Source organism: Muscardinus avellanarius (genome assembly GCF_963383645.1).
Source record: "Muscardinus avellanarius genome assembly, chromosome: 6".
Taxonomy (NCBI): Eukaryota; Metazoa; Chordata; class Mammalia; order Rodentia; family Gliridae; genus Muscardinus; species Muscardinus avellanarius.
In genome coordinates, this window is record NC_137791.1 from 78,573,943 (window position 1) to 78,591,762 (window position 17,820).

Here is a 17,820-nt window from a genome sequence, read left to right on the forward strand (position 1 = left end):
TCTTGTCACTTCTTTCATTCTGGAAGAATTATCATAGAGTACAATCTTTCATGGAAAAGTTTGGTCATCCTAAGCATGTGCCCCAAACCAGATATCTGAGCTGGCTGACCTGTTCACCCCTTATATAACCTCAGATTTCCTGATTAACTTCTTTAATCTTAATTGTTTTAGGAAAAAAGAAAAACCTCAAAGCTTCTAAAACTTTTTACTCCTGGTCTCCTGGGCACTGACATTGGGTCTCAGGCTATCTTACCACATTGCTTTGGGAACACAATGACTCTCCCTGGGATTTAAAATATATAATGAGGCTGTTCTCTTGCTTTGAAACGTTTTATCTCAGCATGAACTTCATTCTCATCAAGGAGCTTTGTTTGTAGTATTAGAGCTTTATTTTTTCCTTTTACAGAATAATTCAAATCAATAAAGATTTTAGACAGAAGACCTCTCACTTTTCTTAGACAATTTCTCTTACCTATATAAGCGAACACTCTAAGTATATGTCCTATGTGTGAATTATATTTTTTCCAGAGAAAAAATTTTCAAATGTTAATTTTCACTCTGATTTTAAATGAAAGCTACAGAGCTGGGCGTGGTGGCACACACTTGTAATCCCAGCATTTGGGAGAATGAGACAGGAGGATTGAGGTTTGTGGACAGCCTCAGCTACTTGGTGAGGCCCTTTGCAACTCAGTGAGATCCTGTTTCAAAATAAAGAATGAAAAATAGGGCTGGAGGTGTCACTTGGAGGTAGAATGCCCCTGGGTTCCATCCCCAGTACCGCAAAATGAATGAATGAATGAATAAATAAATAAATAAAGGAAAGTTACGGTTCCCAAAAAACCATTAAAAAGGTAGCTATTAGATCAAATAAACATCAATGTTTACCTAATAAACCTCTTAGTTACTAATCATAAGATGGATGGTTATGCTTATGGCTCTTAAATATATAAAATATTCTACTTGTTTACAGGGAGGGAAAGTAAAATTTAGATACTCTAGAAAACAGGTGAGTGCACTGAATATTAATTTTCCCTAAAAAGACATTCTAATGCTTTGATCTCCTCCTTTTAAAACTTCTAGTTATTTTGGTAAGGAAAGAAGCATGGAAAGAGGTAAAGAAATATGAAATATGTATCCTACTCACAAATACACACACATACACACATGTACATGCACACACAGAGTTTAACATTGGCAAACAGAAATCCACTGTCCTGTAATGTCACAATTTATGTATTTTTTCATGAAAGATTACTGTGACCTTTTACGTTCCCACATTTAATAACAGATTACACAGAACCAAGAAAACTATATTACATAGATCGTGACTCCTGCCCTACACAAATAGAAAAAAGGTATTATTTTTACATTGCCATGAACTATAGTAAAAAAGCAGAAGGTTATTTTTATCTAGTATAACATTTTGCTCTGTTCTATACTCTTACTAACTCAACTTCAGGCACAATATTGTAAACAGCATAGTATCAACTGTGGCATAGAATTGAAACAGTGCTTGACATTTGCCATATACATCCAAAACAGTATTCAAGCTACCACTAACCTTGTTCAAGTAGAATGTTCTGGAATCATTTAGAGGCCTCTCACACTTGGCAGGCTAAGCACCAGAGCTACTCAGTACTCTAAATACACATTCTATGTGGCACCCTAAAGGGGGGCATTAAAACCCTCATTAATTTAGTCACTGGTTTTCAATAAGTCATATTTTGAGAGTGTTGGGAGGCATTTCTTCTCTCCTTCCTTACTGTGTTTGCTAATTTTCTTCTTGCTTGTCTTAATGGTTACAGGGTGCTATTCTTACTTAATGGTCAGGGACCAGTAAGGTCCATGGTTGATGAAATGTCCCCTTCAAATGCCTACAGTACTCAGATTGAGAAATATCTGATTAAAATAGTCTCAATAAGTCTTCTACCATCACAAGTGATAAACAGTTAAAGAAATCAACAACAAAATGCTCGAGATGATAGCAACTGCTATCTTGAATAAGACTTATTTATAACTATTTATAGATATTATGAACTCCTTTTATCCATGGAGTAGGATCTTCTGTAAGCGTGGGTTAGATATAAAAATAGTATTACTATTTTTACTATTTTTATTATTATTACTATTATTATTTATTACTATTTTATTTTTGGTTGAACTCTGTCCCCCAAAAGATATGTGGAAGCCCTAATCCCTAGTTTTTATAAATGTGGCTTCATTTGGAAATATGGACTTTTCAGGTGCCATCAAGACCAGGTCACAGTGAATCAAGGTGGGTCCAAATCCAATGCATACAGTTGATCAATGTCATTGGTGTCCATCAATGTCATTGGTGTCCATCAGAGGAGAATCTGGACTCGGACAGCCCTGGCAGGAAAAAGGTCATGTGAAATCAGAGAAATAGATTAAAATTATGCTGCTGCAAACCCAGGAATGCCCAGGGCCACCAGGAACTGGAAGAAGCAAGGAGGAAGCTTGCTTCTGTGGAGCTTCAGAGAGAGCTCGGCTCTGCAGAAGCCTTGATTTCAGACTTCCAGAACCGTGAGAAAATAAATGCCTGTTGTCTTAAGCCATCCAAGTTTGTGCTAATTTATGATGGCAGCCCTAGGAAACTCAGACAATAGTTAATCTATATTTATCCTAAGCTCGGCAGGTTGGCTTGGTTCGAAGAGACAAGCATCTCCTAGAGACTTGCAGGGAGTGATGTTTAGGAACAAGAGTCTTACTTCTGGCAACATGTACTGAAGGATAAATGAGAAAACAGAAAAATGTCCCCCTTCTGCTCAGGAGGGCATGCTGCCTTCCAAATTGTTTTAGCCTTGGTGGCTGACACCAGGACAGGTTTCTGGAGTCTCAAGATCTTAAGGGCCATATCATTATCATGCTTAAAACATCAGAACCTTAAATCATTAAATATCTAGTCAATGTTCACATTCACAACTGTTTCATAAATGTGATCATTTATTTTTACAGTTTTCATTTGATTCAGGATCCAAATACAGTCTATAATTGTGGGGCCTGCCTCTCTCTCTCTCTCTCTCTCTCTCCCTCTCCCTCTCCCTCTCCCTCTCCCTCTCCCTCTCCCTCTCCCTCTCCCTCTCCCTCTCTCTCTCTCTCTCTCTGTTACAATGGAATCTAGAAACACCAATCTAAACACCTGGAAGAATCTTGAGCAAATCGGGGCCTGTTCCTCCTCCTTGGTAAGGAACAGGCAATTTGACCTGGCCTGAAAGACTGGGGAGCCTGTGTGAAGAAAAAGGCTGATCACATAGGAGTTACTCCCATGCTTAGTAAGATATGATAAGGTTCCCAACTGAGGCCATGGATGCCGGAGTGGAGAAGAGAATCAGAGAGGGCCCCTCAAGAGGATTTAGCAATTGATCTGGCTGTTCAAGGCAGTGGGGGCAGAGGCGGGTAAAGATGAGAGGTGAGGGTCAGAGCCCAGCTCTGTTACGTGTGATCTATGGCTCATTATGTGAATCCTGAACCTCAGTGAACTGAAGTGCAAAATGGGAATATGATGACCTCCCTCACAGCGTGGCTGGGGGCATTAGGTGAAACCAAGGTAGCATAATGTGTTACACCTAGCAAGACTAACTTAAAAATGTGACCCCCTCAGCAATGAGTTTAGTTTTATGTCTAATTGTGGGAAGGGGCTTCCCAGCTCATGCCAAAGCTTTTTCCTGTCCTATCTGCTCCAGCTGTCGTCCCAGTTACACTCTGATAATACCCTAGAGGATTAGTAATGGATCCTCCTGCATTCGCCTAAACCACATTTTATTGATTATTTTATTGAAAAGATGATATAATAAATTTAATGTTGCCAAAGGAAAAAAAAGTTATATATTTATTCTTCTGAGGGTTCTTTTTCTTATTTGGTATCTAAGATGGCAACTTTCTTTTTGAAAAAATAAGAACTGCTCTCATCAGTGAAAAATTCTGAAGAGATTAAGAAAAGAAATAAACTGAACAACATACCCTGAATATTGATCAGCTAGCTCAGAGCCCCTTAAAATTCGGTCCAAGATGGTCATCCTGATCAATGATTTATACAGCACTCTAGCTTAGAAAATGTAGTATTACTTTAAGCGCAAATCCTTCCCAGAACCTTCCCTGCCAGTCACATTGTGATGCTCTATAAACCTTAATGAGACTATTTGCTTCTGTAAAATCTGATTTTTGAGTCTTCTGTCAGAACAATTTTTGAATCAAGATTTGGAGGATTGAAACATCTACCTAGAAGTCACTGTAGCCACATTAAAAGTTGCTAAAGAAGGGTTTAAAATATTCATAATATCTTATTTTAAAAATTCAGGAGAAATAGCAAAGGGAAGTAAAACTGACCCCAAACTCACTTGCCAGAGATAACCACAGTGTCCTCTCAAACTTTTTTCTCTGAATGGCACACATTTATACAATAATGTGCTAAAAGTTTTACCACAATGTGCATTTTGTTCTGTAGTTTGCTTTTTCAATTTTGGGAAATATAAAGTTATAATATATTGGCTTAATATCTTTACATGCTGTCACATAATGAGCCACCCTGTTTGCTTAAGCAGTTTCTCAGGACTGCCCTGTATGAACGTAATGGGATCAGCTCTCTTCTCTGGGAGGCAGTCCCCTCCTTTGGCAGCAACACCAGCCTTGGAGATTTGGGGCATCACACGCCTTCTCTTGTTGAGGTGCTCTCCTTTTCCTTCCAATCAGATATGAGGCCCACTTCTCTTCTCACTCAGGGGACACAGCACTGCTCACAGGAGGAGGGGGAAGGCCACCTGTCTTCCAGGGCCATGCTCACGATACCAGGGATAGGTCTAGAGGGCTTCCAGCCCAAGGTCTGGGTCTCTCTCCTTTGCTTCGCTTCTGTTGACAGTCAGGGATGCTGAAGTATAAGAGGACAGAGAGCCTGTTATCATGAATGGACAGATGGGCCTCATGGACAAGCAAGGCAAATGTTTTTAATAAAGTCTCATCTTCTCTCTTTGTTTTATTTATAAGTCACTCAAGTTGTTAGAATCAAGACAAACATGTTGTTATTTTATTTTAAAACTCTGTGTTTTTCATAGTGGCGACTAAATAACTAATCATTCATACTTTGAGCAAGCCAGAAAGAACCAGGAGTATTTGTTGCATGATGGAGCTGGGGGATATACCCACTGGGGTGACTTTTAACATCAGCCACCCCAAGGACTGTCAGCCTGCAGGGTAGATAATGTATCTTGCCCGCACCTTCAGGACACGGGTTTGATTTGAGTTTGAACTTCACATTGCTTCAATCTACTGCTAGGACTAAAACATAGTTCATCTTTCAGAATTACCTAGGAAGGTAGAATGCGGGATGTTTTGAATCAAGAAAACTCCCTTGTGTTTGTGGGATTAATAGTGACTAACTTACACTTTCAGCACTCACCGTCTGAATTTTCTTAACTTTTTTTAGACTTCACAGGACAATTGCCAACTTGCTTCTTTTAGACGCAAGTCACTTTTCATCAGCAGGCTATTTTTAGTTATTCAGAATATTTTCAAAAACGTTCAAACAGTGGAGGTAAATTGATCCTCCCTAGCTAAGCGCAAAGGTGACATTTTCCTAATTGGCTAGAGAGTTTAAGAGGTTTCAGCTATTTTAAAACAAAGTCGATGGCAAATAAAAAATGTTCAAAGCTTGCATTTTAAAAATAATTTTGTACATGTATAGCTCAAAAGTATCTGATTTTTAAATTTTAGTTTAATCCTCAGTGAAGACTAAAGGCCTGCCGTCTGTCTGTCTGTCTGTCTGTCTTCCTTTCTATCTGCTATTTGGGAACACTAGACATAAGCACCTGAGAGTAAACAAGTTTGCCAATGTCTCATTTTCAAGTGATCTAAGAAAAAATTTGGATCTAGTCTCCATTGTGCTAGCCCTCAAAAATGTATTTTTAGCACCCAATTCAACACCCACTCTGTGCTGCATAGTGTTCTTGCACTGAGAGATACTGAAGCAAAAGACAGAGATGAAAGCCCTGTTCTCCTGGGCTGTCTTTTAGCCAGATGTTGGGAGAGGGATAGAGGGACACAGACATTAAAGAAAAAGTAGAGACAAGAGTCAGTTCAGGGGCACTGAGAATACAGTGTTGGCAGGTGGAATAGATTATAATTTTAAGATCTTGACCAGGATAGGTGTTTTTGAGAAGGTGACATTTAAGGAAAGGTACTATCATTTGGATCTGGAATTATCCCCAAAGGCCCATATGTTTAAGGCTTGGTCCTCAGCTGGGTGCTCTTGAAAGGTGGTAGAAACCTTTAAGAGGTTGAGCCTAGTGGGAGGTTTTAGGTCACTGGGGGCATTCCCCTTGAAAGGGATACTGGGATGCTGGCTTCTTCCTCTTTTTTTCTTCATACCCAGCTGTGAGTAAATGACCTTTCTCAGCCATGTGCTCCTCCCATGATGCACTGTGCTGCCACAGGCCCAAAGCAATGGGCCATTCAGACTGTGACCTCCAAAAGTGTGAGTCAAAATAAACCTTTCCTTTCCTCTTTTTATGTTGATTATCTCAGTATTATTATAGTAATCGAAAGCTACTAACACAAAAGGTTTTAAGGAGGTAAGGGAATTAGCCACATGGACATCTAAGAAAGTGTGTTCCAAATGGAGAATCAGCCCCAGCATATTCTAAGGAGCCAGTGTGGCTCTGCAGTGAGCCAAGAGGAGAGTAGATTAGGTTGGAGAATGAACAGAGTAGCAGTTTATGCAGGTCTTGATGGTCACCGTAAGGGCTTTCACTTAAAGTACAAATGGGAAGTCATTACAGGGCTTAGACAGAGTAGTGCCACCCTTGATATGGTATAGCTCCAATGGGTCAAATGTTGCTATTTCAAAAACAGACTAGGTGGAAAAGGGTGACAGCTGGTAGATCTGGGAGGCCACTGCAGTGTTCCAGGAGGAAAGCGGTGGTGGCTTAGACCAGGGAAAGAGTAATGGAGGCGGCCCAAAGTGGTTGGATTCTGTATAGATTTTTTTTTTTTTTTTTTTTTTTGTGTGTGTGTGTGTGGTACTGGGGTTCCTGGAAGCCCTTCTACCTCCAGGCTATTTTATATTCTTCTACTCCCAGACCTATTTTATATTTTTGAAACAGGGTTTCTTACAACAGCGCGGCTGGCTTTGAACCTGCACAATCCTCCTGTCTCCACCTCCCAAGAGCGGGGATTACAAGTGTGCGCCACCACGCCCGGCTCTGTATAGATTTTAAAGGTAGAGCAAACACACAGTTTTCAGTATGAGCAACTAGAGAGCTGGAGTTGCCACCCGTGGAGATGGAGTAATGCTTCTGGGGGAGGGAAGGAAGTCTAGGAGCTCAGTTTGGACATGGTGGGTTTGGGATGACTATTAGTCAAGTATTGATTTTCTTTTGAACAAGTCACAACTCCTCATCCTCAGAGATTGTAAACTCCATGAGAATAGAGTTCTGTCTGTTTTTTCATTGATGTATCTTCAGAGCTTTAACTAATCCTCAGTACACCTAGATTCTGAATTAATAGTTAAATAAATTAATACTTATTAGGCACTCATTTTTTGGTCTCAACCTGTTCTACATGCTGGGGACACAGCAGCAGATAAGATAGCTAAAATTTCTACACTTACATACCTTACTATATAGAAGCAGGATTCAGACAAGAAAAGGAAGTAAAATAAATATTTTGCCAGTGGCGTATAGCACATGGCGCTCTATGGATAGTATCCTAACTCCATGGGGGAGGAAACTGAGATTCTAGGGTTGGAATTCCATGCTGACCAGCCTAACTCCAAAGCTTCCTTTCACATACCCTGTCACTTATCAAATATAATAATAAAATTTCATCCCCACCTGGAAAAAATTAGGGTTATGCTTCTCTTCATATAAGCATATAAAGGAGCGTACCCATAACAGGACTATTTTTAAAGTACAGTCTCAAAAGGCTACCTGAACGTGAGCAACCCCAGGTTACTCAGCCTTCCTTCATTGACCCAACCCATACAGCTGGGCTCATCTTTTCTTCTCTTTGGTGCTGGAGATTTAAACTAGGGCCTTGTGCATACTAAGCACATACTGTACCAGTGAGCTACATCCTCAGCCCCCAGGATTTTCTTTTTACTTTTTGAGATGGGGTCTCTGCTGTCCAGGCTGGTCTTAAACTCCTGAGCTCATCTCCCCCATTTCAGCCTCCAAAGAGCTGAAAGTATAGGTGTTCACCACTGCTCTTGGATACAAGCCAGTTTCTAATATTCTATATCCCCTTTTACAAGTCTGAGGGTACTTTAATTACCTGCCATTAAAGTCCTCACATTGTTGCATCTAAAAGTCTTGACTTGCAATCCTTCACAGAACTGAAAAGGTATAGTAGAATAAACTTTATATTCATATAAATTTGAGAAAACATTCCTTATCTATACCTATGAAAAATTGGAATGATTTTTTAATCCCAGCAACAGCACTAAGGGGGTGGTTTGGGCATTAGTACTCTCAATAATTTTAATTGTCATCCCCCTCTTGTTTAGGCTATGATATTATCTGAGTATCATGTAATCTTGTGCCCCAGCTGCTCCTATATAGCTTATGTAGAAATTCCCTTCCCCATCAATATTTCTCCTGGAATATAAATGATAAGTGATTCAATTATCCTAAAAAATGAATAATCCAGCCAGGCATGGTGGCCCTTGCCTGTAATCCCAATATTTGGGAGGCTGAGACAGAAAGATCATAGGTTTGAGGCCAGCCTAAGCAACTTGGTGGGATCCTGTTTCAAAATAAAAAATAAAATAGAGCTGGAGGTGTAGCTCATAAGTAGAACACCCCTGGGTTAAATTCCCAATGCCACAAACGAAAACAGTAACAAAACAAACAAACACAAAGTCCCGATAGTCCTTTCTCTGGGAGCTCAGACCTCTTTGACCAGCCCACTAAAAGTTGAGAATTTTAGGGATTTCCTCTTGAATGTTATTTCCATCAATACTATAATTCCTAAGAGAAAACATCTGGGTTTTCCTATTAATTGAATGATGACAGTACATGTTTTGGTGCTGCCTCTAACATAGCAGAGTTCATCGACAGCAGGAGTCCCTGTGACTGGCAGAGTGCATGATAAAAAACTTGGCTCTTTCTTTCCCAGACCAAGAGACAGATGTTCAGTCCATCATATTTCCTTAAGACCCTCTGATGGACATGTGGCAGAAAGGCCCCCTCACATTGTAATTCTGAGCTATACTAAAATCCTCTCATGATAAGGCCCATTTTAACTCAGTAATTGGGATCTTAAACATTTCCTCAAACACATTTAGACAGAGCACTGCAACTTTACACAGCACATAAAGAGAACATGCTTTTATCCTTGCTACTATTACCACTGTTCTTCTTGAGGAATCCAAATTATAGTACAAAGCTAGTCATATGGTATGGAGTGTTTAATAACCAGATAAATGTTCAACACCTGTTAATGGTATCTGTCCCCTATCTGTGAAATCATTCTATGAGACGAAGGCTTTTATTCTTCCCAAATTCCTGTGTTATAATCCTAACCCCCAAGGTGAACCTTCACGAATGGGGTTAGTGCCTATATATATATCTCAGAGAGCTGCTTTGCCTTTTCTACCAAGTGACTACACACTGAGAAGGCACCATCTATGAACCAGAAAGTAAGCCCTCACCAGAGGCAGAATAAGCCACCACCTTGAACTTGAACTTCCTACCTCTAGAATCATGAGAAATAAAAGTGTTGTGTATTGCTACCCAGTTTATGAAATCAGGCTTTTATGGCAATCTGAATGGACTATGACAAACTATAAAAGCTTTTCCAATGAAAACTGAAACATTTCATAAGAGGCACCAATAACTTATCAGTAGTAAGGTTATGCTCCATACTATACAAAGCTGGTGAGAATTTCACAATGTATAGCATAGCATGCATCTTATTAACTATGTAAAATAGTTAATAGGAAATATAATGTGCTATAACCAATAGGAAGCATGAATGGCAACTTTAGTTCACAACCATACCAAATAAAAACAACAAAACAAAGGGTCTCCCATCTAATTCCTTTCATGTTTAACACCTGTACTAAAGTTTCCATTTCTCATCGAAAAGCTTAGAATTTGGAATGTAAGTGAAAGATGTTATCATCAAAGTTGTATTCCACTACTCACCTTCTGTACTGAATAGGCATGTTTTCTAAATATCACACCTGGTAATTTCCCACATTTTAAAATATTTTAGTTAGCTGTTCACAAGCTTAGCCTTAGGCATAAAAGGTACAAATTTTCCACCACAGTTCAATTGCTTAAGAGACTTTATTTTACATCTGCCTTAAAAATTTAGTTTAATATGTTGCTTCAGGCTCCATGTAGCTACAGCTTTTAAGCAATAGCAATAAACTTATGCAGCAGAACTTATAAAACTTATATAATTAATAATTGTAAGATGTCTTAAGACCTTGGCATGAAAGAGAGCACTAAAATGCAAAGCCATTCTACAATTTTCTTAATCAGCTGCCAGCTATATTCTGAAAGGCTTCTAGTTCCAGCTCCCAGACAAAAATATTGCTACTATTAGAAATATACTCTGTGTGCGTGTGTGTGTGTGTGTGTGTGTGTGTGTGTGTGTGTGAGAGAGAGAGAGAGAGAGAGAGAGAGAGAGAGAGAGAGAGAGAGGAGAAGAGAAGAGAGTGAGTCTCAGTCGAAAGGTACTCATTAAAAATGTAGTTCAGGGAGGGCACAGAATCCCCACCAATTGTTTGGAAGCACACAACAGTGCACAGTTAATGAATACGAAAGCAGAATCAAAATATCTCACTGGAGCAAAAACTACCCCTAAATCCTAATTCATGTAGTTGCTAACCAAGAGAACTGTTCTTAAATCTCTATGTTTCCACACAAGCAGATTATATTTAATGAAATGCTACAGGGCAACTAAAGCCCATGAGGGCAAGGTTCAAAATAAAGATAATTCTCCATCAAACCCATTGTACAGATGAACTGCAAATGAAAGACCAAAGTAGGACTGCCAGCTAAAATGCAGGATACCCAGTTGAATTTGAAATTACAAAGGACAAACTTAGAATCATTATTTAAAATTCAAATTTGATCTGGCAACACTAGCCAACAGAAAATTAAGACAATATATTTTTCAATTGCCATTAAACCATCCTGAGCCAATGGAAAGCACAGATGAAAAACAAATGAGTAACTGTTTCATTTTGATGATATCTATCATTTTATAAAGTGATAAAGTCCTAAATAATATTAAAGCAGTGAAAGAAATGGCTATGCTGGTAGAAAGGGCTATGATGAACATTTGCATCTAAAGGCCTACCCATCAGAAAATCTGATGTTACACCAATCCCCGTCATTCAAATAATTTAATATGTAAATAAATTTTTAAAACATGACAAACTACATATACAAATCAGTTTTGTTTGATAGTTACCTTGCTTGCCCATTAACTGGATAACCTATTAGCCCCACATTTCCAAATAAAAAGCAATCCCTGGATAAAGCAGACATTTACCACCTGTCCACTTCTTAGAACTACCATTGTCTTCTACATTAAACATTAACTTTTCCAAGGATCTGCTTCATCTAATACCTTATAAGTGAGGCGAATATTTAATTTCTAAACTAGCATGTTCAATTTCAATGAGAGTTACTTTCTCTTATAACTACTCTTGCAGAATTCCTTTAATCTATAGTGAATTGGATTTAGGTGATAAGATAGCCCATCTCTTTCGAAAACACTCTCCACCATTTCCAGGGATTGAAGTTCCCTCTCCCCCAGGGGAAATTATTGCTTAAGAAAATCAGCTTAAATAGTATAAATATTTGGCCAATATTTTCTTCTTGAAAACACAAGAACAATTAGACCAGGCCCAAATGCTGAAGTTAAATTAGAGCTCTGACAATTACTGATGATTCTGGGTTCTGGAGAGAGCCATTCTGAAATCATCAGACAAAATGGCTGGTCTTTTCCTAAGTTGTTTGATCTGAATTACCCAACATTTTGTGGCTCTGGGGACCTGACCTTTAACGTTTAGCTGACTTAGGCTTTTGAAACATACTGGTTTGCAAAAGTCCCTGTGGAAGAAATAAAGTCCTTAGTGAGACTTTACTTCTATTTGTTACTATGTGATTTTTGGACTATTGTGCTAAAACTGAGTTGGCACCTTATTAACCTTTTCAAATTAGGCATATAGTAGGCTTAGCTGAATATTTTCTTAATTTGCACATTGGATTTTCTGGAACAGCTGGCACTAAAATATTAGCTAAGAATTTTGATTTACTTAGTCCACGTGTAAGCATATAAATTCCACTTTTGGAGAGGATGGCCTATTTGGTACAGACTATAGCAAAGTTTATTAAATAAAGATAGTAGCAGTGACAAAAGTTACTACTGCTAATTTACCATGTCCCCAGCACTGTCTGCTTGTAGGTGTGTCTGGTCATTTGATACTTCCCACACCTTATATAGTTTTATTTTCCCTAGTTTTGTAGATAAGAAAACTCAGAGTAGTTATGGTGGTTGTCCTAATGTACACAATTAGTAAGCAGTAAAGCCTGTCTGTGCCTAAGCAATCTACTTGCTCACCACCTTAAAAACCTGGCTCTGTGAATACACCAGATAACAATGAAAATCTTCCATATTCTCGGGTCAGGTTTCATATGAGGAAGGTGTCCTGTCTTACTGTGACCACAAATTTCAGGGCAACAGGAGTTAATTGGGCCAAAAGAATTCAAACAACTGTTCCCAGCCACTCCTAACAAACTTAGCAACCTGTAAATGTGTATGCATTTTTGGCTTATTTTAATATATTTGTGATAAAGATACTGAACTGACACATATCAGGATTCATAGCAGGCACAGAGTCATAAATGTGTAGGGAGAGGGGGGGGGTCTTCCTTCAAAGATAAGGACATTTTAGATATTAGATGCCGGAGAAAGCTGACAGTTCTACAACCCACATAGGATCCCCTCATTGCCCAGAAGAAGAGTGGGAATCTAGCTCTCCTCTTAATTGCTCGCCAAGGGACCAATATGTTTGCCCAGAGTGTCTGGTAATGGGCTGGGATGTGCTCTTCCTAAAGGGAGACCAGGGCGGAGAGGGCAGATCCAGGGTAGGAGAAGTAGAATTATGAGATTTGTGCCTCTCTTACTATGTATTTCTCTTTTGTCCTCCAGTGTTTGAAAAGGCCTTTTGAGAGTTCCAGTATATCTCAGTGAGGGAGTTTTTAAATAAACTGGGAAATAGAATGTCAGAGGGCAGCACTGATGGTGGTGGGCATGAAGATAGCCCAGGGGGCAGCAGGAAAGGTGCCCAGTGGCCTGCCACCGACCCTCCCTGCTGGGTCCTGGCGCCAGACTTCAGAGGTTCTGCTTGGATTTTAATCTAGAGGCAGCACACCTACGCCTCTACTGGCACAGCTTAAGAGGTATTCCTGAATAGTTTGTAAAGTAGCACTGCTAGTGTTCTACTATAAGGAGCCTTTAGAGAACTGAAGACCATCCAAGGCTCCTCTCTTCCTCCTTTTAAAAACATAAGTGGATGAAGGGAAAGAGCTACCCTGGCTGGACTGTTGACAACCCATGGGTTGTTAACAACAAAAGGATTTGCAAGTGTCCATTGTACATACTAGAAGAAATGCTGCATATGAATTGAGAAGATCGGGTAAGCTAAAAAAATAGGCTCCCGCCCAACCATGTTCCTGGCTCCAGAACATATCACTTTAAGAATTAAAAAAAAAAAAAAAAAAAAAAAAAAACCTGTGAAGCCTTTAAAGCTGGAGAAAAAACAAAAAAGACAGACAGGAGGCAACTGCCTAGGGGACCAGTTCTAACAGGAGCTTGGCCAGGGGAGCCCAGGATGAGCTGTGGAAACATGCTTTCTTCTTTTAAGAACCCTCACCCCTTGCTCCTTCACCAGTACATCTGCTCGATCCTAGAGAAACGCTATTTTGGATCCTGAAAACATATTATTTTGGGGTGTGAAGGATCTGGTGAAGTATTTGTGCCAATTTTTACATGATTCTTCTGGCAATTTATTGCAAGGAGTTCTAACAACAAACTGATACCTCAAGAGATTCTTTCAGAGGCGCAAATTTCAGAGGCAAGGGCAGGTTTCCACTAGCGTCATAGGTATGTAGAGGCATAACTAGGGGAAATAGGCACTATGTCTTCCTGGATCCTGGAAGCCGCTGAACTGGCAGCTGCGTGCTTATTGGCTCTTAGCCCTACGAGCGAGTGGCCATGGTAGGGAGAGATGCTCAGCCAGTCCCTGACCCACCAGACTCCTCACAATAGCAGTGGGTGAGGACACAATGCCTTCTCTCTGAATAACAGGGATAAACTGTAGGACTGGATAAAATGAATGAATGAATGAATGAATGATTCTATCTCTCCATCTTGAGATCCCTGGAGGAAAATGCCACAATAAACTGTTTAATTCTTTTTTTTTTTTTTTTTTGGTCAACTGCCTGGGGTGGTCAAAATATAAAATAAATAAATAAACAAACACACAAACAAAAAGACAAACAACGAAACCCAACTAGTAAATGACTATCCACTGTTTTGCTTGATCAAGTGTTTCTGAGCCTCAAGAAAAGATTTTTAGTCCATATTCCATATTAAGATAGATTTTTTCTGAAAAATAAATAAATAAATGTATGATAGTTTCACCTAAAAAGAAAAAAAGAAAAAAATATTCTCTGGTAAGAAAGAAAGCAAAAATAAATATTAAAATGTTATCTTTAAGTCATCAAAAGCTTGGTATCAGACAAATTAAACTGTCATGTGAGATTATCATTGTTAATTCTGGATAAATTGCTATAATACTAGATGTCAACCACTAAGCCAAGCATGGGAAGGAGGGATGGGGAGGGAACGGGGTGGGGATCGGGTAGGGGCTAACTGGGCGATGTGTGCATATATGTCTACAAAAGTTTTTTTTAATCCCATTATGATGTATGAATACAGTGCACCAATAAAAAAATTAAAATGAAAAAAGATTTTTAGTGAGGAGAAAGTACAGGTATCTTCTGTGCCATTTCCTGAACATCTCTTGCAAAGAAACTTGGAATTAGCTTGGAGAGCTATGGAATTAGCAAGGGAGGTGGCCAGGAGCTCTGGATGCCTGATTTCACCTTCCAGACTCCAGCTCCCCAAGCCTGGCCTGAGGCTGTTCAGCCACTGCGCCAGAGCGTTCGGGAACCATCTACAGGCTATTATCCAAAACGGCGCAGATACTACAGCAGAAAGGGAGTTTTCTCAGACGTGAAGAAAGTAGGGAAAACAACACGCTGCACATCAAGTTGGGAAACTTTTCTTTAAAAATGTTTGTCCTTTGTGAAATGCCAGGGAACCAACTTCCTTTCAAGGGACTCTGATGACTCGGGGCCACAATTACAGAAAACCAGGAAACTCAGAGGTGGGAAAATACACGCGCTAAAGCTGTGGTCCAATCGGCTCTACTCTGTGGCTTTGGGTCCTGCAGAACAGGCCGGCAGCCGCGCACTCGGAGCCCTTCATTCCACCCGTTAGCCATCCCTTGTCAGGCTGCGTTTTCTGGACAAACTGAGTACCCAACTCCAGACTCGGCTGGTCCGACCTCTCCCCGTCCGGCACCACCAAGCTCGGTAGCTGGCCGGCTCGGCTCTCCCTAACACCCCCTGCCCGAGGTCGCTGAGGCTGGTGGTCTTCAGAACCGAGAGGCTTATGTGCGTGGGGACGGGATCGGGAAGCGATGTGTGAGGGATGATGAAGGAGAAATGGGAAGAAATGGAGGGGGGGGGGTGCTAGTTTTAATCAAGTTACTAGTTTCTTTCACGGCTCCGAACCGCAGGGTAAACCTGCAAAATCCCAGAGGCGATGGCAAGCTTGACCCCAGCCGGGCTGCTCTCCTTGGGACAACTTGTGCTGCATCATCCCTGGGCATAACTGGGAAGGGACGCCGGGGACCCAGAGATCGCAGAGAAGAGAATGCTCCGAAGTCTCCGGAGCGCAGCAGATCAGCCCCGCCAGGTGGGCCATCGCTGCCCAAGCCTTCCTAGCTGTGAAGACATCCCCCCGCCCCCAACACACACCTCACCCCTTCCCAGGCTTCTGCATCCCTTCCCTGGCTGAGCCACGACCCGAAGTCCGATCCAGGACTCCCTGCCTGGCAGGTGCGCTCCGAAACCTAGGCGAAGAACGAGAAGCTTGGTGGAGCAGCCAGCGTCGCCCAAGCCGGGGTTTCGAACCCGCCGCGCCAGCCAGCCACCTGTTCCACAAAACCCGAGTTTGTGCAATCCCCGGGCTTGGCCGTCCCTTCCTTCCGCGCGGCTCCAGACCGCCAAAGGCGCACACTCCACCACCCCGAACCCAAGTGCGTGCACACCTGGGCGCACCCCGCAGGCTCGCCCAGGCGGCACCCCACTTCAGCCGGGCGCCAGCGCCCGCCCCCTCCTCGAGGACCGCGCCAAGTACCTGCCGCGAAGATGCACAAAGCCAGGAGAGTCTTGCACACCATGATGCCCGGGTGCTCGGCCGAGCCGGGCGCGGGCGGCGAGGAGTTTGCTGGGGCTGACCGCGCGCTCCGGGCGCTGCAGGCTCCTCTTTCGCCCGGTGGGCTGCGCCGGGAGCCGGGGTGCGGACGGCTGGGCGCGGCGGCCGGGGCAGCTCGGGCTGCAGGCGGGGCGGGCGAGCGCGGCTCCCAGTCAGCTGCGTGCCCTCCGGCGTGCGGAGCGCTTCTGCTCCATCCCCGCCGCCCGAGGCCCGGCCGCCTCCGCCGCCGCCAAACCCCTCCCACCAGAGCCCGCGGCGACGGCGGGGCCACCCGCTGGCTTTCCCTCTCGGTGCGCTCAGGCCCCTGGAGCCCCGGCCCAGGGCGGCCCCTGCTGGACAATCCGGACTGCAGATCCGAGCGTGAAGTGGATCTGGTCAAAGCTGGGAGCGCTTCGCACGCTGCCAAGAAATGCTTATGCAAAAGGTGAGCAGATCTCTGGCCCCCGGAATCCCTCTCGGCTTTTCTTACAAGACTTTACAGCCTTGAAAGAGGTGTGAGCCAGCACAATTCTTTTCAAGTATGAACACCTTTTTTTCCGAGAATTCTTGCGAGTTCATTAAACCTTCACCCACACTCAACTCCAATGCCCTTCTTGGTGCTTGAGCCAGGGCGTCTGCCGCCAGATCCAACCATTAAAAAAAAAAAAAAAACACGGTCAGATAACATTGATCGTGAGATAACTGAGTGCAGCAGTGTTCTGGGTGGCTGTGCTGTGACTCCGAATACCTCTAAATCTTAGAAATCATTATTATCCACTTTACAGATGATAAAACAAAGGTGCTGAGAAAAGGGGTAGAGTGCTCAGGGTCGCATAGCTGGAAGGGATAGTCTATGCACCAGGCCCACATTTCCTGAGTGACTGATGTGCCAGGCACCTGCCTACCAGTTGACCAAGTGTTAAGTCACAAATCCTCACAAGAATCCTACAGCAGTCCTTCCTACAACAATCCCACCTCAGTAGTGAGATCGGCGTTATTTTATCTTCATTTTCAGGGGAGGGAATGGCGGCACAGAGATTTTAAAGTTCTTACCCAAGGGCACACAGTCAGCAAAGGTGTCACACGGGCTAGGCTTCCTGGCTCAGGCCCCTGGCTCACCCGCTCCATGCTGCCGCCTCTCCAAAGCCCAGAGCACCTACTGACCTTCTTTCTTAATTACTTTCCCCTGTATCTACAACCAAGACTGACTTAGTTTTTACCCCTCAGCCAAACCAGAGGTCAGACCCTCTCCTGTTACCAGTTTTTATGAGCCTTGTGGGCCCCTAAATCTTCCTAAAGGAG

The 17,820-nt window shown here is 42.2% G+C and overlaps 1 protein-coding gene across 1 annotated transcript in view; it reads right to left on the minus strand.

The window, feature by feature from the left end:
* The window catches only part of PARM1 (prostate androgen-regulated mucin-like protein 1), a gene marked incomplete at both ends in the record, with an annotated part of 105,193 nt that extends 88,689 nt beyond the window's left edge, over positions 1-16,504 (minus strand). Inside the window, one exon of the mRNA XM_080697118.1 lies at positions 16,462-16,504. Coding sequence (XP_080553244.1) covers positions 16,462-16,504 — 43 coding nt within the window. The remainder of the gene's footprint in view (positions 1-16,461) is intronic.
* Positions 16,505-17,820: the final 1,316 nt, after the last annotated feature.